Source organism: Aspergillus bombycis (genome assembly GCF_001792695.1).
Source record: "Aspergillus bombycis strain NRRL26010 chromosome Unknown contig00037, whole genome shotgun sequence".
Taxonomy (NCBI): domain Eukaryota; kingdom Fungi; phylum Ascomycota; class Eurotiomycetes; order Eurotiales; family Aspergillaceae; genus Aspergillus; species Aspergillus bombycis.
The window spans coordinates 225094-245554 of NW_019170039.1; the positions used below are offsets into that span (position 1 = coordinate 225094).

At 47.8% G+C, this 20461-nt stretch overlaps 9 protein-coding genes across 9 annotated transcripts; 4 read left to right on the forward strand and 5 right to left on the reverse strand.

Moving 5' to 3' along the window:
* Positions 1–92: 92 nt before the first annotated feature.
* Positions 93–1265, forward strand: ABOM_006052 (uncharacterized protein; the record flags this gene model as incomplete). Its single annotated transcript, XM_022533181.1, has 4 exons — positions 93–203; positions 263–333; positions 389–494; positions 558–1265. 4 exons carry the CDS (start codon positions 93–95, stop codon positions 1263–1265), a joined length of 996 nt encoding a protein of 331 aa, XP_022389636.1.
* Positions 1266–1676: 411 nt separating this feature from the next.
* On the forward strand, positions 1677–2268 carry cyn1 (putative cyanate hydratase; the record flags this gene model as incomplete). The annotated part of the gene is made up of 3 exons (XM_022533182.1): positions 1677–1697; positions 1755–2194; positions 2247–2268. 3 exons carry the CDS (start codon positions 1677–1679, stop codon positions 2266–2268), a joined length of 483 nt encoding a protein of 160 aa, XP_022389628.1.
* A 724-nt stretch (positions 2269–2992) lies between these two features.
* Positions 2993–4353, forward strand: ABOM_006054 (putative C2H2 finger domain protein; the record flags this gene model as incomplete). Its single annotated transcript, XM_022533183.1, has 3 exons — positions 2993–3247; positions 3302–4023; positions 4083–4353. 3 exons carry the CDS (start codon positions 2993–2995, stop codon positions 4351–4353), a joined length of 1248 nt encoding a protein of 415 aa, XP_022389627.1.
* Positions 4354–4556: 203 nt separating this feature from the next.
* ABOM_006055 (uncharacterized protein) lies at positions 4557–5051 on the reverse strand (the record flags this gene model as incomplete). The annotated part of the gene is made up of 3 exons (XM_022533184.1): positions 4557–4723; positions 4794–4842; positions 4908–5051. The coding sequence occupies 3 exons, from the start codon at positions 5049–5051 to the stop codon at positions 4557–4559; spliced, it is 360 nt and encodes a 119-aa protein (XP_022389635.1).
* A 1356-nt stretch (positions 5052–6407) lies between these two features.
* On the forward strand, positions 6408–6974 carry ABOM_006056 (uncharacterized protein; the record flags this gene model as incomplete). The annotated part of the gene is made up of 1 exon (XM_022533185.1): positions 6408–6974. The coding sequence occupies one exon, from the start codon at positions 6408–6410 to the stop codon at positions 6972–6974; it is 567 nt and encodes a 188-aa protein (XP_022389633.1).
* Positions 6975–8877: 1903 nt separating this feature from the next.
* ABOM_006057 (uncharacterized protein) lies at positions 8878–9691 on the reverse strand (the record flags this gene model as incomplete). Its single annotated transcript, XM_022533186.1, has 4 exons — positions 8878–8961; positions 9015–9370; positions 9433–9487; positions 9542–9691. The coding sequence occupies 4 exons, from the start codon at positions 9689–9691 to the stop codon at positions 8878–8880; spliced, it is 645 nt and encodes a 214-aa protein (XP_022389634.1).
* Positions 9692–10583: 892 nt separating this feature from the next.
* ABOM_006058 (uncharacterized protein) lies at positions 10584–11783 on the reverse strand (the record flags this gene model as incomplete). Its single annotated transcript, XM_022533187.1, has 3 exons — positions 10584–11263; positions 11417–11579; positions 11661–11783. The coding sequence occupies 3 exons, from the start codon at positions 11781–11783 to the stop codon at positions 10584–10586; spliced, it is 966 nt and encodes a 321-aa protein (XP_022389637.1).
* A 400-nt stretch (positions 11784–12183) lies between these two features.
* On the reverse strand, positions 12184–13275 carry ABOM_006059 (zinc-binding alcohol dehydrogenase family protein; the record flags this gene model as incomplete). The annotated part of the gene is made up of 1 exon (XM_022533188.1): positions 12184–13275. The coding sequence occupies one exon, from the start codon at positions 13273–13275 to the stop codon at positions 12184–12186; it is 1092 nt and encodes a 363-aa protein (XP_022389588.1).
* Positions 13276–14337: 1062 nt separating this feature from the next.
* ABOM_006060 (interferon alpha-inducible IFI6/IFI27 family protein) lies at positions 14338–14944 on the reverse strand (the record flags this gene model as incomplete). Its single annotated transcript, XM_022533189.1, has 2 exons — positions 14338–14378; positions 14434–14944. 2 exons carry the CDS (start codon positions 14942–14944, stop codon positions 14338–14340), a joined length of 552 nt encoding a protein of 183 aa, XP_022389585.1.
* Between the last annotated feature and the right edge of the window lie 5517 nt (positions 14945–20461).

The window sequence follows — 20461 nt, forward strand, 5'->3', positions numbered from 1 at the left end:
TCGGCCAACTATCCCTGCTGCCTGTCGTAAGCATTGTCGGTAAGAGTGGACTCCTCCTTGAGTCTACCGCCCTGGTGTTATATTCCGACAATATGTCATCAACGAGATGTCGACCTACTTTAGCTGAACTTCCTCTGAGTCCAAGTGACCCTCCATACTCGGCATGGGGCCTCTGGGGAGCCGACGATGAAGTCGGAACACTGGTAAATGATTGAATATCCGGAAGGACAAACTATCATACTGATGCATTCTGTCTTAATAGAATCTACTCGATGAATCTACTGTGACTAAAGCAGCCAGTGAAATCCAACTTGGCCGCCGTTTCAGCCTGAAGTAAGAGCAGTCAGAAATGAAATCGGTGTGCGGAGTTCGAAACTGAGTTTCATAGCTGGTCTCTAGCTTCTCCTCGGACGCCCCTGTTCGGAAGACATACATGTGAATTCAGCCATAAAGTATACCAGCATTCTACTGAGCTCATTGCAATAGATGACGAGGTGTGTGGCCAGAAACACCTATACTTCTCAAGGATCAAGCTAACCGTATATTCATATGTACAGTTGCATTTTAACACACAGAAAAGTAGCCAGGTCGATGGGCTACGCCACTTTGCTTATCAGAAGTCTGGCTTATTCTATAACGGGAAATCCAAAGAGGACATCCTAAAAGCGGGTTCCGTGACATTAGGAATTCACCAGTGGCATGACAATGGATTGTTCGCTGGTCGAGGCATCCTGATCGACTACTGGGCATATGTAAAGCGACATGGTAAGGCATATGATGCGACCGGTGGTGCTTCCATTACGTACGAAGAGCTGATGGCCTGTCTTGCCGAGCAATCTCAACTCTCAAGCCAGACTATCGAACTACGAAAGGGTGACATATTGCTGGTTCGCTCCGGGTTCACAGACAAATACGTTGAGCTATCAGAGCACCAGGAGCGACAATCAGCACACATGACACCCCCCAAGACATGTGGGATGGCCCAAGACGAGAGGCTGCTGCAATTCCTTTGGGAGAAACAGGTGGCCATGGTAGGAGGTGATGCGCCAGCGTGGGAGTGCTTGCCTCCTGCCCCATCGTCTAGCTTCCTCTACCATGAAGTCTTGATAGCTGGCTGGGGATGTCCTATTGGAGAATTACTCTGGTTGGAGGATCTTGCTCAAGCCTGTGGTGAGCATAAGAAATGGACATTCTTTCTCACATCGGCCCCACTCAATGTTCCTGGCGGAGTCGGCAGCCCTGCCAACATGATTGCCATTCTTTGAAGATTAACCCCACGATAACAACCGGAGAGATTGGTTTTTAATGAAAAACGGTATGTAGCGATATCGCATATGTAAGGGGAGCCTCCCGATAACGGGAATTCTTATCAATCTACTAGTGCTACCCCTCATCGGCATCCGCCGTCATGTCACCCCCCGCACTCCTTCAGTATCGTTATTACGTAACTTACACCACCAGTAGCCTTCAACTCCCCGCAGAATCAGAACGTTATGCGTACCGTACCATACCGAAGACCGTGATGCAACACCCCTCATGAACTTCTTGGAGATTTGGAGGACTTCACTTATTTAAGACCGACATCTTCGCTTTATGATTACTGAAATTAACATCCTCTAGTATACTTCTGAGTCCAATTGTACTTCTGTTTCCAGATCATCTCAATATTATTCACCATGTCTCTCGCAACACTTGACGTTAGATTCCCCGAGATATCCAACCACCCATACAGTACCCGCTAATAACTAGAGCAGACATCGCAACACCCCAACCTCCCCTCCGCATCCGCGACTCTCTTCCAGGCCAAAGCCGCCAAGAAATTCAGCTTCGAACAGATTGCCCAGCACATCGGTCGCAACGAAGTCGCAACCGCAGCCATTTTCTACGGCCAGGCCAAGGCCTCGCCGGAAGACATCACCAATCTCGCTTCCCTCCTAGAAATCTCTCAGGAGGCCCTGGAGGAGCAGCTCAGCGGCTTTCCTGATCGCGGCAAGTCCGTGGAAATGCCTCCCAAGGAGCCTCTGATCTACCGCTTGTATGAGATCGTGCAAAACTATGGGTATGCCTACAAGGCGGTTTTGAACGAGAAGTTCGGCGATGGTATCATGAGCGCTATCTCGTTCTCGACAAAGGTGGAGAAGGAGACAGATGCAGATGGAAACAACTGGGCCGTTATTACCCTTCGTGGCAAGTGGTGAGTACAATTCCTGTTGTTAGTGTAACGACTATGGTGCTGACAAGTATAGGCTTCCTTTCTCGAGATTTTAAAGGGATCACGCTAGTGTTACGAAAAGGCTGAGTGAGCTTTTATGGCTCGTGTATGTGGATTGATGATCTTATGTCCAATGTATCTATGAAAGTATATAGTACGAATGTGTATGCGTGACGACAACCTGCTTCCTCTCCTTGGTTGGTACAGTGTAGATTATGGGAGCAATACTCCCCGCCGCCAAGATAATTAGTTGATAATTTCAAGATGCAACTCTAGTACAGATTTATGTACAGTAAGTAAAAAATATCTCTGTACGCTCATCGCAAACGAAATAGCGGATGTACTGTACAAGGGACACTTGCAGCAGAGGAGATTTGGTGTAGTAACAAATATCTATGTTGGCAAACACATCTTATTAGACCCAATAAGCAAGTATTTCCATGGAGTCCACAAGGGGAAACTCACTAGATTGTGTTTGTTATAATAGAATGCTAGGGTAGCAAACAGAAGTATGTTTTCAGGAAGCATACAATCCACGTGGTGAAATTCACTTTCAACCCGGTCTGATTCACTTCACTAAAGATCCCCGGACACAACACCCAGTCATAGGATTCTCACACTCAACAATGCTTCTCTAGGATTGGGATCCTGTTTTATATCTCCATCTCTTTCCCTTTCTAACTCAGTCTCGTTTTATCTTCTCCTGATCACCATCTCCTCTCTCCTTGATACTCATACACTCCCCCTCTGCTGGTTTGACTGATACAAGTTGACATCGACATGGCTGAAAAAGCAGGTACCAAGAAGGTGCACTGCACCTACCCTCACTGCAAGCTGGTGTTTAATTCCGAAGGAGAAATGAAGCAACACAAGGCTTTTGACGATGAGCACGAATATTGCGCCCAGTGTGACGAGGACTTCGAAGACGAGGAGCGTCTTCTGATCCACAAGATCAAAAGTGTAAAGCATATCGTCTGTCCTGTTTGCGGCATCGAGTTTCGCAGCGATGGTGGCCGAAACGCCCACATTCGTCAGGTGAGACCTTAACCTATCCCGTGGTCATATTGACTAACCTGATCTCCGGTGAAGAACCACCACTCCATGCAGATTATCCCCTGCCACGGTTGCAAGGCTACGTTCAAATCTGCTAGCGGTCTGATGGCCCATATCGAGAAGGATGAATGTCCCACCATCCGCCACGCTCATCTCCTCCAGGAGCAGTCTAAGAAATTAATGATCAGAGAGGCCCTGGGCGCTGGTGACGGGACGTCCTTGCCAATTATCCCTCCCAAGGGTACCATAGAGGATGCCGACTACGATGATACTGATGGTGGGGTTATGCTTCAAACCGGTGAGGCGGCAAGCCTTGCGATGTCGAACAGAGAAGCCCTCAACAACCAGCCGAAGCCAGGCCAGGATGATCCCACTGCTAGTGTTTCGGCGATGCTTACTCTGAAACACTGGCCGACTTTGGGTGCAAATACCGCCAAGGGAACGAGTGTTGCGCCTAGTGAACTGTTAGCTTTCTCCGGGTTGAGCATCTCCACCGCGACAGGAAAAGACAACAAGTCGTGGAAGGGAAAGGAACCTGTCAGATCGACAACTGATGTCGCGTCGCCACAACGTCCATTCGGCGTTGGAACACTCCCCCCAGGAGACACACTTCGCATGCTCGACCGCGCATGGGACGCGACAAAGTTCTTTGATTCATTCACAGGCCAATACATTTGTCCCTGCAAGAGGGGCTTTGCCACCATGACCGAATTTGAGAACCATGTCCTGAGGGAGAGTCGCATGATGGAAGATAGACAGTACGTTGCCGCCCAACTGACAGATTATTGTCGCTAACTATGCAACCCACTGTCATTAGGTGTCCCGGATGTCTCCGCTTCTTCAAAACTAACGCTGCTTTGGTCGCGCACCTTGAATCGCCAAGCACCCGTTGCCACCTCAATGACAGTGAGAGATACGGTCAGATATTCGAGGAAATCACTGGCGGACTTATCCAAACGGCAGGATATACTGAAGATGGCACGATCAAGTATGAGGCTGGGAGGCTGGAAATAACCGATGGCTGCGAACCTGCCACAGCCACCATTGGTACGGACCTGCGTCTGCGTCCTCAGCGCCGGGAGTTCTAGTGCATTGCTCTGCTGTTATTCGCCTTCTATTTCGTCAATGTTCCAGCTGCAAGGACAACACCTGTGCAATTCGTATTTTCATGTCGGTACGGCGAACACTTTAACCCTGAGAGCGATGTATCAAAGTCTAAAGACACGGAACTCACAAGCGATGTGAGATAAAACAAACTGTTATTCCAATGAGGCAAATTTAGCTAGCAAGATCATGATTTCGACATCGAGAATTTCACAAGACATGTAGACCAATAACGCGTAGACGGGTATAACTCATAGCCAGATGGCCTTCCTCCACACGCCTTCCGATTGTAATCAATTTCCACCAAACTAACAACACTCTTCACAGCACTCAAAGCAAAGGATACCAGCGCAACTGCTCCAGTTAGCTCTCTGGGGATAGCTAGCACAACACGATATAGCAAAGAGGAAGAAATGAGACCTACATTCCACAGCAACAATCACCCGCGCCACCACCACGCAACTGCATTTTCTCTTGTGTGTTCTAAACAATCAGCCTTCTTCCCGACCAACTCGTGTGTAAATCCGAGAAGACATACCGGTTGCTCCGACACAGCACGGTCCACAATGGGAGCAGGAGGACTGGACGGTTGTTGCATCGTCATAGTGTTAGGATCCCAAGTTGGTTGTTGGGTACGGGGAGATTCGTCCTTCGAGGACTTGAAGAAGTCAAAGAGGCCCATGGTGTCTGTCTGGATGAACGCAAACTGACGATGAAAAAGATAACCGCGCTTCAATATATTGCAAGCAAATACGTCTCAGACGATATAGAATATAGAAATATAGAATCTATGCAAAAGAAAACTGCCACCAAAACCCACCCAAACAGCGACCCACGAGCCCTTAAATAAAGCCGGGGCGCGCCACACCGCAGTCAACAATGGAATTGAATGTGGTACCTGGAGCTGCGCCCTTCGGCTAATCGTACATCCCAATAGCCAGACCTCAAAGTGGAGCTACGTCCTCAGAACAGGGGCAACGCCAACCAGTCACGACCACGACAGGCTCCACGTCATGGGCTAAGCCCTGTCCGCTTGCGTTTCCATCGTCGATTGACCGGTGGTTTTTCACGGGGGTGGGTGCCGATTGGACCTGGGCTATATTGCTATCTGTAATATCACTCGACGGTGCGTGCAAGTTTCATTGTTATCGTCAAACATAGGCCTATCAATATCTATTAAAACAATCATGGACAGAAGTAGTCTATCTTCTCGCGTCTTCCGGCGGGAATTACTCGTCGATGGGGTCAAGATACTAGTACGTAAATCCTAACATCCGCAGGCAGCACTGTTTCGTGCCGACGGCCCGCTAAGCTTTGGTTAAGCTTTTGGTTTGGTTCCAGTGGCGAGTGAGCGTCGTGGCCTATTTTTGGGCACTTTTCGGCTACTACTACTTAGTAGTAGTTGTTACTACTAGTACTAGTTAGTTGCTGCAGTGTGGCCTTACTAATCGCCGATGGTATGCTCCGATTCGGGCTATTCGACGAATAAGTACCTGGTTCCAGACTTTCGATCCAGTTGTCTTGGGTCTACTAGTAGTTTAGATTCTAGATTCTGGGGTTTATGCGTTGATTTAAGAAATTGTGATTCAGGGTGTGGATGGGGAAAGGGGGGCCACGTTAATAAAATTCATTCTATGCCTGTGAATATCATTCCAGCAATATACGAACATGTTATTATATAGAGGATGAAAGTTTGCTTGCTGCTAACTACTAATTAATCCTTCATCTAACTAAGAGTTTTGCTGGAACTTCAGTAGATACCTGAACTAGCCCTACATCGCCCAATCAAGTAAAGCCGACCAAGCCAATCACCTGACCCAGTACCAAACTGCGCAAGTGACCCAACCAGACCCCCGTAACTTTTGCTCCAGATTCTCCAAACCCGCCTTATCAGAATCAAAGAGAAAAAAAAAATAATCACCGAAATCCAAGATCCACACCAAAAGCACCCAAACCCAAGCTTCACAACCATACACACCTCGTTCAATCACAACATCCACCGTAAAAAAGAAAGAACGAAAGAAAAGAGAAACACACAATGTCCACACCCACAACGGAACCCATCCAAGCCCGGCGCGAGGAAGACTACGCGCGCTTCAAAAACTACGCCGCCTACACATTCCTGGTCGCATCCCCGATCCTGATCGCCCTGCCGCCCCGGAAACTCGACCACCTGACTGTGCTGCTGGGCACCGCCTTCGCCTTCTCCGCGAACCATGTCACCCACGAGCGCACGGGCCGCAGCATCGTCGACCGCCTGCATTCGAAGATCTCCTCCGGGCGGACGATTGTCCCGTCGGGGTTGCCGAGTGAGCGGGCGCTGGAGATCCAGGCGCGGATGCGCGCGGCGCGCGAGAAGCAGTTGCGGGAGGGGGGGCTGACGACGGAGGAGATTGAGAAGCTGAGGGCGCGCGAGATGCAGGATAAGGGTGTGATGCAGAGGGTGTGGATGGGTGGGGAGTCCGAGGGGTGGAAGGAGAAGAGGCTGCGCGAGGAGCAGGAGGCGTTGGATGCGGGCAAGGGATATGGGGATTTGATCAAGGAGCATATTTGGGATGTGTGGACGTGGGGGAAGAACGATACGGAGGAGGGCAAGAAGGAGTGAGTTGGTGTTTCAACTCTCAGGGAATGAAAATGTATAGTATATTTGGTTTATTTTGCATCTGGGATGGGGCGTTGGGGGTTCACTTTATTTATTTATGTACTTTGTTGGAGCGTTGGATAGGGCTCGCTTTTGTATAGTATGTATAATATGGTTATGCATGAGATGTCATGCTGTTTCTCCGCTTATTGTTGCTCTACTGATGGGTTGGGAAGGCTGTGGAAGGTACACCTGCTACCTGAGCTTGTAAATATCACTATTCTTTGATGACTTACCTTGGTTCATCTAAAAGCCTTATGTCTGCTACCTTTCATCGTTGTAGTAGACGGGGAAGTTCACCTCCATTGGTGGTTTATCTCAACGGTCTTGTTCATATCACTTCTGCTTGTTCTCCAATTTATGTCACTGGTAAAATGCTCAGCAATCAGAACTCTGGCAAGTTATCTGTCGGCTATTGTGTTAGTAAGCGGTATGAATTGATTATAGGCCATACCCTACCAGCGGTAGATCAAACTAGGTAAAACAAACTGTACATCACCATATGAATTCTCGGCCTATATCCTACTTTTTTAGACAGGTTTGTTTGATGCATACCTGGAGATAGGTCACATTCTACAACCTACAATACTATAGAAGACTCTACAAATCACTACGTATTCAGTGAATACAGTGGAGAAAAAAAAACTCCATTTCTAAATCAAAACTAAACAATCAAAAACAAAAGAAAAGAAATTGCTCTCCTCCCATTCGGGCCTTGGAACAAGGGAAACATCCTCGCCACGTCCGTAGACTTTATATGTACGAGGTAAAAACCCTGAACAGGATGCAGAACATAAGAAACCCTTTATTCCATATCCTCCAGCTGACCTTTTTATATAGGCCGCTTTTACCTTTATAAAAATGGTAACCTGTCTTTAAAGACAAGGTTACTTTAAAACCCCCACTGCAGTCTGCTTTATGGGCTAGACTACTCTAACGTCCCCTGATAATACATAGTAGCCTGTCTTTAAAGACAAGGTCTACTGTAATACCTCCACTGTAACCTGCCTTTAAAGGCTAGGTTACTCTTAACGTCCCCTTTTTAATAAAGACAACCTGTCTTTAAAGACAAGGTTGCTTGAAACTACCCCGCGTAGCCTGCCTTTTATAGACATGGTCTACGCTAACGTCCCCAATATAAAACCCCCTTTGTCCTCCCCAACCTACCCATACAGAGTAGGTTGTATACCTAGGCGGGACACCCACGGCACGCTGCCATGGGTGCCCCTATAAAAAAAAAACATCAACCCCATGACACGTCTGCCATGTGGGTTACCCCTTATCCTCCACTTCCCTCGTTTTTATTCCTCCACCTGTAACCTCATTGTTGTGTCCGTTGTGTCGATATAAGGGAGCCATGTGGTGAGTGTGTTTTAAATCAAATGACTTGAAATGACTTGCATGACTCGGAGGGTTATTCGATTTGGCGGGCATCAATGTTTGTTTGTTTGCCACCATGACTGCCGCTAGCCTGCCTTAAACTGATGCAAAGAAGGTAGAAAGATTTAACAAAAGAGAAGCATATCCAGCCCGGCCGCTCCCATTGGGGCGCCCTTTAATTCAATGGAGCCGCCAGCAGTTGGTTGCGAGGTCCACGTCGAAGCATGTTTAAAGCACACTTTTTTGGTGGTTTTGTTATTTTGATCTTTTTTTTTGTTCTTTGTTGTTTGTGTGTAGGCATTGGGCGTCGCGGCAGTCTGGCGCTTGGAGGGTTGATTGTCGATTGATGTGAAGGCCAGGCAGCCCTTATTATCGTCAAGCAGTGACTTGAGCTACCTGGCCTTCATTGAAAGATATGTGGGAAGGCCAGGCAGCCCTTATATCGTCAAGATGTGACTTGGGCTACCTGGCTTCCGTAAGAGTCGATTTAAAAGAAGTACAGGGGAGGGGCCTCAGTCATTTCGATGTCCTGAGGCTCCTCCCCTGTACTCAGGGCGAATTGTGGGGCGGCCTATGAGACGTCAGTTTCATATCTCAGAGTCGGAAGCAGCAGGTGATACTCACAAGGGCGAGTGCCGCCAATTGTTGTTCAACGGAGGGGGACGTGATGAACATGTCGACCATCACCACGTCCTCCACTTCAGATGGTGGGGACGCAGTGAACACATCGACCATCACCACGTCCCCCTGAGGAGGGGGGTGAGGGATGGAGATGCCGCGCTGCCTCACCGGCTGCACGTTAAGCGCGGGCGCGTCGCGCATGATGGTGTCGCCATCCCGGGACACCCGTGGCTTAGGGCCACGGCGTTGACCCGGGTGTCTAGGCGCATTGTTTGGACCACCATGCTGGGGCCCCTCCCTTGGGGAGCAGGACCCCGGCGACTTCTCCGAGGGGTGAATTTTTTGTTTTGCCCTGGCCCCTGTGACTGGCGGGGGCCCTGCTTCTGTACTCTGTTATTTCCATTGGCAGGGTTGTTATTACCTCCGCGGGAGCCACGGGGGTCAGAGGGGGGTGAGGGCCAAGACCCTTGATTGGTCTATATGCCATCGTTAGCTCAATGATCAAGCATCGTCAGACGACATCCACTTACCTCGGGCACCTCGTTGCGTCTCCTGTTCCGGCGTCTATTGCCAGATCCAGTATCCTGTGGCCTCCTGCCGGCGCGGTCATTGGCACCGGCAGTTTGTACGAAGCCGTGACCCGGGTGGGATACGACGGGTCCTTCTCCGACGAAAGCCATGTTATTGCTAACTCGGGGGGGAATGGAATGAAGAACAAACGCTAACAGGTGAAGAGCAGTTGATCGGAACGGAGGAGCAGGTGAATAACAATTTTAGGAGGGTCAGAATTTCACTGCTAGTCTTGGCCGCACTTATTCTCAAGAACGGATCCCTTTCTTTCCTTCGTGAGGAAAAAAGGTTAAAAAAAAGATAACTTTAAGCGTAATTCAAGATTTGTTTGAGGTGCGGTGTGGATATGATATTTTTGGGGGGAGATATTTAAAAGCAACGTTCCGATTTGGGTGTTGGGTTACAAGTTCCTAGTTCAGTGGGGTGCTTATAATGTGTCGAGGTCTATATCGGTTGTTAAACTCGTCTGGACTCTTCGACGCTCGTTTCTTGTGCTCGTTCAGGTGGTAGACAAATGTTATCAAACGAATCAAGTGGGTTGTGTTGGTGGATAGTAGATCGTAGCAGTAGCAGCAATGGAGTCAAGAAAGACGGAGAAAGGAAAGTCTTTCGCAGGGGGAAGAAGGCGAGCGTTAAATACCAGGGCGCCTACGGACGTCACTCTTGCTTAATTGAGCATGTTTGGTTCTTTTCGACGACAGTGGGATGCAACGGTGGTGGTATTATCTGGTAAAATATGACTGCAAGTATATACTTTCAAAAGAGGAAATCTGGGGTAATCCGGGGAACCTGGAGTGATTACCCGGTATCCACGGAATCAACCGCGGTGGTTCATCGTATTTAGCCCCAGAACCTTCCACTTGAGCCTCATGAATATACACAATAGGCTTGTAGTCCGCCATGCTTCTCGAAGAGCATACAGTCCATCCCCATCTGATTCCAAGTAAAAGAGGCATCAATTGGCAGAGTGCCTTTGTTTTGTCTGTTGAAACCCACGATGTTTCACAGGACAGGAGGAGTCCCGGACTTGCGCTTCTGGCGCTTTGTTCTTCGTTGTTCTTCCAAAGAACCGACGTCAGACCCCTGTTCAGAGTCAAATGCCTTCAAAAATTTCTTCTTGCGACCAGTGTCCCATGGTACATCAATAATACCGTCCTGAGGCCTCTCGGTTTTGGTCTTTTTCTTCGGTTTTGCAATACCGCCGGGGGAAGAAGTGCTACCTGTTGACGCCATACTGTCCCGTTTTCTCTTCTCCGGCTTAGAGCTCCTTTTCCTTCTTTGCTCTTCTTTGATTTCCAGTCGACGCTGGACTTCTTCGGAGATGTCCTCTGTTTCCAGAGCCACCGGCGTTACATTCCTCACATCTTCATCGTCACCTGGCATCATCATGTCCAGTCGCTTGCGCTTCTGATACTGCACTGCTCCGACAGGCATGGTATCTGTACTTTCGTTCTCCACCTCCATACTGTCAGTGTCCACCCGGGGCCGTTTCCTCCGTTCCTTTGAATGACTGCGTCGTCGTTTTGACGAGTCGCGGCTAGATGACGTAGACGTCGTCCGGTATTCATTCGATGTCGCAGTTGGTTTTTCTGAAGACTCTCGAAAATTTCCTGGTTCTGTCACAGGGTTACCTTCATGCAACGGTAGCAACGATTCTTCAGCACACAATACGTACTCGAAATCTGTTGCCTAACATTAGCATCATACATGATCATGATTACGACTCAGAAAGAAAAGTGATTTCTTCACGAGAAGGTTCTCGCACAGAGAAAAAGATACAAAAAAAAAAAAAAAAAAAAAGGGGATTGGAAAAAGGAAAAGGAAAAATCGTTCACTAACGAATTGTTTCTTCACCACGCGAAACTGCGTCACCAATCTATTCGTCTTCTCAATCATCCCAGCAACCATTTGCAACGCGTCATCATTAGACACATTATGTTGCACCACCTTCAACATTTCCAGATGTGACGACAGAACCGATTCATGCTGGGCGCAGATCTGTAATGAAATTCATACTCCTTAGCGATCTCTGACATGATGGGTATCGTGCGTCATTAACGCGGGGAGACGTTCGCGCACCTCCGGCCATGATATTCGATTGCGCGGGGCGGTACTTTCGGTCGAACGGGGTTCTGCATGGAGCGCATCATTTTCCTCCTCGACGGTTGGGTTTAGCGAAGGGCGATCGTGGGTTTGTGGCATTGTGATTTGGGAGCGCGCGACACCGAGGTTAAATTTGGGGAATTCTGTGGCGCGTTGATCGGCGGTTGCGTTCTTCAGTTTCTCCGCGCCAAGAAGAAGCTCCCGCTTAAGCTTCAGGTACGCCAATCATGGGGGAGCGATTTATTGGTTCGCATCTAGCCCTACGTTTGTTCACTACCGGGGGGTGAATGTCGTGGTACGGATCGTGTAGTAGATATATATCTATATTTACTATATCCAGCCATACAACTCTACATGGTGTCGATAATATACCAAGCTCACTATACGTTGCTGTCACCCTACTGATAATCATATTCAGATTGCAATCCCTGCGATATATATTATCTTATCGTCCCATGCCAATGTTTTCTTGTGCCCATTGTCAACGCCCGAGATACTGTCACTCCGCAACCTCAACAACCAACTTTGTACAGCTCACCCCCTGGCGCAGTCTGTCCAACCCAGAATTAAGAGCCGCCAAACCCTTGCCCACGACGTTTGGCTGCGGACTCGGCCTGATGCCCCCCTTCGCCAGGTTCTCCCTCAGCCACGTGCCAATCCAGTATCGAAACTGCTCCAGTCTCTCCCCTTCCACCATCGATGGCATCACAAATATCGTCTCCACTCCCTCCACGACCTCCGCATCTGGTGGCACGACGGGTGCCGACGCAATTTTCGCTATCTTCGTGTTCTCCCCTTGATCTTCTCTGAGGAATGTCTTAAGCACAGCCTGACATGCCGCCAGCTGCCCGATAGCAAGAAAACAATGTCGGATCACTAATCCGTCCTCCTTAGCCGCCGAGACGATCGCATCCACAACTCGTGAGTCTTTGTAGTCGAACACACGATCCGCGCCCAGCGAACCTACATAACTCTTATTCGCCGATCCGGCCGTGGCGTACACAGCTGCGAAAGAGGAGTTGCGATCTTCCCGCAATAATCGGGCTGTTTGGACACCCATAGTGCCGACACTTGAGGAGGCACCCCAGATTAGGAGTGCTTCTTTTTTTTCTGTATTAATCCTAGCAGGGGCTTCACCCATCCGGGGGATGCCCATGGCATCCCACGCGCTAAGGGGCACCTGCACGGCGACGGGCAAAGTTGCCGCGTGGTTCCAAGACATGTCCTCACCCGGAAGGGGCACCGCATGCTGCCATGGGACGAGACACCGCTCCTGGAATGGGCCGTAGTCTGGATCGCAGGATTTCCAGACTAAAGCGGCGTATGCAGCGACGCGGGTGATGCCCGGTCGGAAGGACGCCGGGACGTTGTCGCCGACCTCGAGGACCAACCCCGACACGTCGAAGCCAATGACCGTGGGGTAGGCTGGTATGAAGAGACCTTGGTCACGCATGATGGTGTCTGCCGGGTTGAGGGCTACGGATTTGACCGCGATGAGGAGCTCGTCTGGTCCTGGCTTTGGGGTAGAGCGGGTTCGGATCTCAAAGGGTTGGCCTTTGGCTGGGGAGACGGCGGCGAGGTGGGTGGCCATTTGGAGTTTTGTGCAAGTGGAAGTTTTCAAGTCAAGGTTTCATGATTTGATATAGGAAATTCAGGAATGACCTTCTTCTTATACGTATGCTTGGATGTAGTGACGGCTTTGCCTTCGGTTGACTATATCCCAGCTCTTATTAACTTGGTTCTACTCTAGATCAAAAATCTTATATCTATCGCGTAAGTCTTGGCTGCTGTCGATAATTTACGAGTAATATATCAGTACTTAGAAACTGTAGTAAAGGCGAACGACAAGTTCAGTAACAAAGGCCGGATGGATTGTTTATATATGTAGCCGGAATCTGTACACTTTCGTCAGCACTGAGAGTAGTTTCTTTTTCACGGTTGTCATCCCTTACTGTTTCCGTTTTTAGGCTTTCTTAGTTTAGCTTCTAGTAGCCACCAACCTCAAATGGAAATGCTCTGCTGCGAGTCCAACTGGAGTGCTGATAGTGTTGTGATTGGTTTTATTGGACCCACCCACCGTGCCAAAGTAGATTTGGTGCTGTCATTCGGGTGTGCAAGGATCCCGTGACCTTGCGGTCGACAATGATTGATTTGTTCTATTACATAAAGAGGAATGTCAACCGAAAAAGGGTCAGTCCTCTAAGCTTTGGTACTTGGATCTACTAGGATAGAAATTCACCTTGTCATGTTGTCAGGCGCGGGGTAGTCGAAAAAGCAAAACCTCATGATACCGACCATCTACTATCGTCTGGATTGAAGAGAGATATGTATGCTTGTAGCACCGAATTCTCTCCTTAAGACCATTTGAATCATACCCAGAAGGCATCAATCAATATTGCCTGGCAATGAAAGCCGTTTAATACGTTTAGGACTACGGATGGACATGACCCTCTGCTAAAGCCCCTTAGAAATGCTAGCCTGATGACGTTATTATAGAGCATAGATGAGCGTGAAACAGTAAAGGGTAGTCTCATGTTATGACTATTGTTCAGGAATATAGAGCAATATATAGATACCGCGACAGGCCTCATGACATGCCAATCCTGCCCAATTTCGCGAATTCGGAGCGTAAGCGGCCATTAGTATCAGAGGTTTAGGGGTCAGTTGCTGTAAGTTCATCAGGACAACTGCCGTCTTCATCCAGGTTAGCCTAAGGAAGCGTGTGCAGAGGTACGTCCTGGTAGAATACCATGAAGGTTTCCTTCACTAGAGCTGTCATCGTTATCTTCTGCCGGATTTCCACCTTTCTTCCCGGCCAATTTGGCTCCAACTGCCGCAGACCCCATTATCCCAAACCCAATATTCGAGGCTGTCGTAAATGTTCCCGCGGCAGCACCTCCCATTGCAGCTCCTTGTAAGGTGGCAAACAAACTCCCGGCTTGGATACACCCAATTGAAGACTGCCATGCGGCAGCTAGGGAAGCCGCCACTGGCCCCGTAGCGCTGAAACCGACGGCTCCTAGTACTAGAGGGCCGGTGATAGGTACCATTGCGAGTGCTAGTCCCGCGCTGCCAGCGGCCAGGGCTTTTGGATGATCTCGACCAACCGTCTGTCCAAAAGAGATCGTTGATGCCGTTGCCTGTCGTAGACGTTGCATAGTGGTTGTAGCAATAATCCTAGAATCGGAATGGGTCGAGTTGCAGTTCTTGACGAGGTTGAAATGAAGTTCAAAGGACAAAGATGTCGAAAGATTCGTCATGGAAGTGGCGTAGAAGCTCGAAAAAGTGCGACCGAAGCGGGCGGGGGATGAAATACAATCACGTATCAATCGATCAACTCAACCAGGCTGACATGAACACGTGTAAGCGCCTACTATAGCTCAGTATTTCAGTATCACATCCATGAGGGGGACCAATCATGCAGGCCACGTCAGTGATTTACAGTGGGCTGAAGTTCCATTCCCACTGATGCCCCCCTTACTAATACTCCCCTCACAGTCGATATATACCCTTTGTTTTGTAGGCTGATACCTATATAGAAAAATACGGTGGCCCGGACGTAATATGTCATATCTAATACAGAGAAACCCTTTGCAGGACTAGACTAGGTAATCCAACTCACAAGGAATACTTCTTGCTTCAATGTACTCGCAATTCTCGAGAAATGCTAGCCGAACATGCATGACGAGTGCGCCACAACATAACATGACTCGCAAGCGCCCACGCACTCTCTTTTGCCTAGCCTCCCCCCTTCCCCCCTTTAATGCGCAAGAAAAGCCAGCAATGTCTCGTACAAGGTGCGAGAGTTCAAATGGGTGACATATCCCCTCCAGGTATCAAAACCTCCAATCAGGGTAACATTACCTCATCAATCACTATTTCCGAAAGTCCTGAGGTTATAAGATACGTACATCCGAGAGCCAGACACACCAGCTCACATATTCCACTCATCAGAGGTCCTTGTGACAGATAATCTGCGCCTCTTTGTCTTTTGTTGATATGAAAATCTGTTTCTTTCTACTTGGTCCGGCTGTAAATTAGAGTTTTCTTGGCTTTAGAGACGACACCGGATTGTGCATCCAGTAACTGGCATTTACCGGATGTTGACACTAAGTGTCTGTGTGAACTGTGGGTATAACACCGGGGACCACCACGAATGATGGCCCTGCCATGGACCTTGTCTCACAAGCCTAGCTTAAGTGTGCTTAGCGGACCATGGTATAACCCAACCCACAATCAAGCTAACTGGCGGCTAACCTGGGCCGTTTTAACCCCGACGTTGGGCGCGTGGACACACCCAATGCGGTCAAGCACCACAACAGGACTCCCTAATATGGCGCGTCGCAGGGGATTCAGCATCCCATGTACAAAGATTCTCTATTCAAGATCACAAAATTCTATAGTATGAGACGATCGCCGGGCGATTTTGCTATGGATAATCAATTGTGGCCGCCCGTGAGGGTGAGAGACCCTCAGGGCCGCAAATAGAGTTACTAATTCCCATAACCATGGCATACCGTAGGATCAACGCTCCTATATGTCAAGGAAACCCGCAGGGCGTTATAGCTTTTGGTTGCCTGCAACATCTTGATAGCATATACATATTGTAGCACTACCTATCCTCTATGTACGGTGTCTTAGGAATTCAATGCTATTTAGTTTGAACACAGTGTTCCTCAACCAGTCGTTTTGTTATAACCATACATTAACCTTTGGATATTCGAAGGAATCTCTACTGGAGAAGGGATTCCGACTATATAAGGCCATCCCCAAATAGGATCGCAGGGACCTTCGTATATATAAAGAGTGCGGTGGGCTTTAGATTATATAGATATTTCGACAGAACATGGCTTATATAGACAATCAAAACTCCCAGCTGAAGAATCTTAATTGTGTCTTGTAGAGATTAAAATATCGCAAAGAACTTGCACAATATATCTGTATAGCTGTAACTCTGAATCCAAAATCCCCTTACTTATCTGCAGTATAGGCAAGGAAATTGGAATCTATCTGAAATCCTCGGAGGTACAACTAAAATCCACCGAGGAGCTGCAATATATATGGAAGATTGATGATTTCTTACTTGAGTCTCTATTTGACAAATATCTAAGCAAACACTCAGTGGGAGTATATATGCAGCTGTTGCGAGAGGTCGGCCGATCTTTCCATACTGTTTGGTATGAGGATATTATCCAGATATAGATTGAGTATATTAAAATATTATTCTAAATTCTAATATATAGCGTACTAGCGGCCCTCCAATACTGTATTGGATATGCAATATTAACAAATTAAAGAAGAAAGCACTCAACTCCTTGAAAGATTATATCTGGCTGAGAAGAATAAAGCAGTGCTAGAATTGACAAAGACAAAGGTAGAGGACAAAGTATAGACCCAGAAGACTATGATTCAAGAGTCTATATATCTCTATCAACAGAATATGCAGTATTGGATGACTGTGGCGGTATACTACAGAACGAATTATATACAATGTGTGGATTCGCTGAGGCAATTGATTGTATTTGCTCAAAATGTGGAGTTCGAAGCCTCGTCTCTCTTGTCAGAATGATATGGTCAATTACATTATTTAGTTGGTGGTGATTAGGGACACTCCTTACAGGTAGTAACACTAACAAGGGCAGTGGCATATTGCCATGAAGCCATGTAAGCAAGAGATGAGCAGATGATATGCAGGTATACATCTTCCGCAGTGTGCTTTCCATGAGTGATTCAGCACACACAAATATATGCAAGACTAGTCAAAGGTTTTCAAGGACCTGGTTAATGTATTACATCAGGATTATAAATGAAAAATACTACATATGCTGGGTTACTCATTTGCTTCACTTCTCTTTTTCCAACTTGATGCTATTATCACAGTACATATAATATCTATATAAAAGCTAGTGTTGGACATCTGCAGCCATGGTGTATATGGTGATATATTGTGTCAATAGGACAATCACAGAAACGTGAACAGAATGAGGAGTGTTCAGAGGTTGAAAGTCGACACCGCAAGTCGGGCTCGAGGCCAAATAGGGATACGTGTCAGAGTGCCATGCAACCTAGCCATATCACGAGACGGATACAGAGTTTTGTACCAGTCACTTTTGACAAGAGATTTCGTCCGTCTTCGCACTCGGACTTGCGATTGACGATATATGGTGTCGGCCGGATGTCAGCGTCGAGGACTAATTGATCTTTAGAGACATGTCTGGCAAGGGTAAACAGGAGAATATAAACAGGCGTGTGGAATTTCTTTGAGTCATAATCTAATCATTCCAGCCAGGATATGTCCCTTCATGCGGATGCATTGGCCGGCGTGGTCATGTCTGGTGAAAGTCTAGATTCAAACCGACGTTGAATTCAATCCCGTGAAGGCGGTTAGTCAATATCCGGACAGGCTATTGGATCTCAGTTGGAATAGGGTATCGTACCCTATGCGGGATTAACTTATAATACCAGATACTTGACGGAATGGTTGAGGAAGTACACTGAAATCCGACTGTCTATTGCCAAATCCTATTTGTCACTCTAGTGGAGGTACAACAAGCATAGTCTCTCTCTTTTGCACCCCCACCGTAGAAATGAATAGTATGTGGCGCCATAATCTAATTTAGCTAGTGTATCAAGAGATTTGACGAATAGCACAGAGTGAGTTTTAGTCTTAGTTCTGCAGCAGCGCATTCCGATCTAAGAGTTCGAGATTCGCTAGGGTCCTGCAGCTACGTCCGGGAGTTTTAGAATACATTATTTTAGCGCGTTTATCAAGCAATAGGAAAGAATTGTATAGGGACCACGTATCTTCTTGGACTGTAAAACACTCGTCTTTTGCATGTGAGATATCTAATTCTCTCGGTTTGAAGAAACGCATTGGGCTCCTCCATATGGTTCCAGGACCGATCTTGATCTTGAGGGAAACACGGTTTTGAGGGACCAGTAAGAGATCCATGCCCTGTTACCATCGGATGCAATTGGACAAGAGCCCTTGCCGTGTCCAGCCGCGTGTTGTCTTGGTCCGTGGACAACATGTAGTTCTCTGTGTTCCGTTGGGGGTATACCACTGTATCATTCCCATCGACCGCTATGACCTGTAAGAAGGGTTCTTTTCAAGCTTTTTACAAAGATGTCACTGTCCGTGCTGGTTGATCCATCTGCTTAAATCGTAAAGAGCGAATACGTACTCACCGTCGTGACCAGAGCTTATCTTTAGGACTCACCGTCATCTGATGACCATAACGTATAAAAGTGACCCCCCAGGGTCTTCACAACGAAAGACCAGCCGAACTAGTTAGTTACTGGCTGAAATTAAACCACAGTTAATAAAGTTATTCACATTCAATTTATACTGATATAGAGTGTTCCCCCTCCCTCGCTAAAATCATTGTGCTCGCCCACTTGCTCCGAGATTGCCAACAATTCCCTCCATGAGCTTTTCGCTCCGTCTGCCAACTTAGGGCTTCTACATACATTGCACCGTCCCCGACGGGCCCAAAGATCCTGGATACTACTACACTCATGCTCTTGTATCATATTTTTCACCTACACAAACTACCATTGCCTTTGAAGACCATGTGATGCTTTCTTCCCTCTTCTGTTCTCTCTCTTTCACAGTGATTTCTCTGCCTTCACTCTCCTTGGGTATTTATAAAGCACGAGTCCTCCCCACCCTTCTGTTCTTCAATCTCACCCATCCTCTGCTCTTTCTATCCGGCGACATCTCGTCTATCTTATATCACCACCGTAAAGCTCTGATGACCGCATTAAGTTGATGGAAACAAATCATGGACCACACTGATATCGTTGTCATCACAATAATGAATGTGTGGGAGCTGAATAGGCGTGCATTCCAGCCAGATGCTGTTATTCTGGACGAGGCAAGCCTTTTTTGAGATCCTGAAATCTTTCATGCCCTTTCTACTCTGCCCTCTGTGAAGAGGGTCTTGATGGTCGGAGACCACAAGCAGTTGTGTCCGCCAACGTTCAACCCCCCAAGGAGCAAGGATATGGAACATATCCGTATTCGAGAGACTGAGCCAGGCAGGCTATTCATCGGTAATGCTGGGTGTCCAGTATCGTTCCCACCAGAGCCTGTACGGCCCAACCTCCAAGATCTTTTTTACAACGGAGAGGTGCGGTCCGATCGCACTCATTGCGACGTGCATATGAATCCGTTTTTCGTTGGAGCATTTGCGATGGAATGGAACAACCTGATCTGGCATTTACCGCGAGAAATCGGGTCTCTTCGTTATGTGTGTGTCCAGTTTCCAGAGACGCGTAGCGTCTGATCTTTAACGACGGTGAAGCGGAGATCGCCGTTCATTTGGCTGCTGCTATCATGAAATATGCCTGCAATGTGCTTCTTATATCACTATGCAAAGCGTAAGTCCAGTGCAGACTAACCAAGCTCTTCTTATGGTACTAACCTTCATCAGTGGTACGGCTGTCGCCTCAGGTGCTATCCTGCGCGCCCTGCGAAAAGAGGACGGCCCGGAACGAGCGATCTTCTCCAGCTATGGGGTTATGCGGTCAGAGCCCTATGATAAGTATAATAAGGCTCATCTCGAGCAAGTTAGAAAGCGCACGTAAGATCCACACGATAAACTTCCTTATGTAAAGAAAACCATATCCTGGTTTGCAAACCGAGTGAGCCATCACCCCCTATGAGCCTAACATTCAAGGCCAAAGGCACAGGCGAAGCTAACACAGTGCAGGGCGATGTTCTGAGACCAAAATCGGAGTTTATATTCACCGTGAGCCATCATACCTTTACAGTA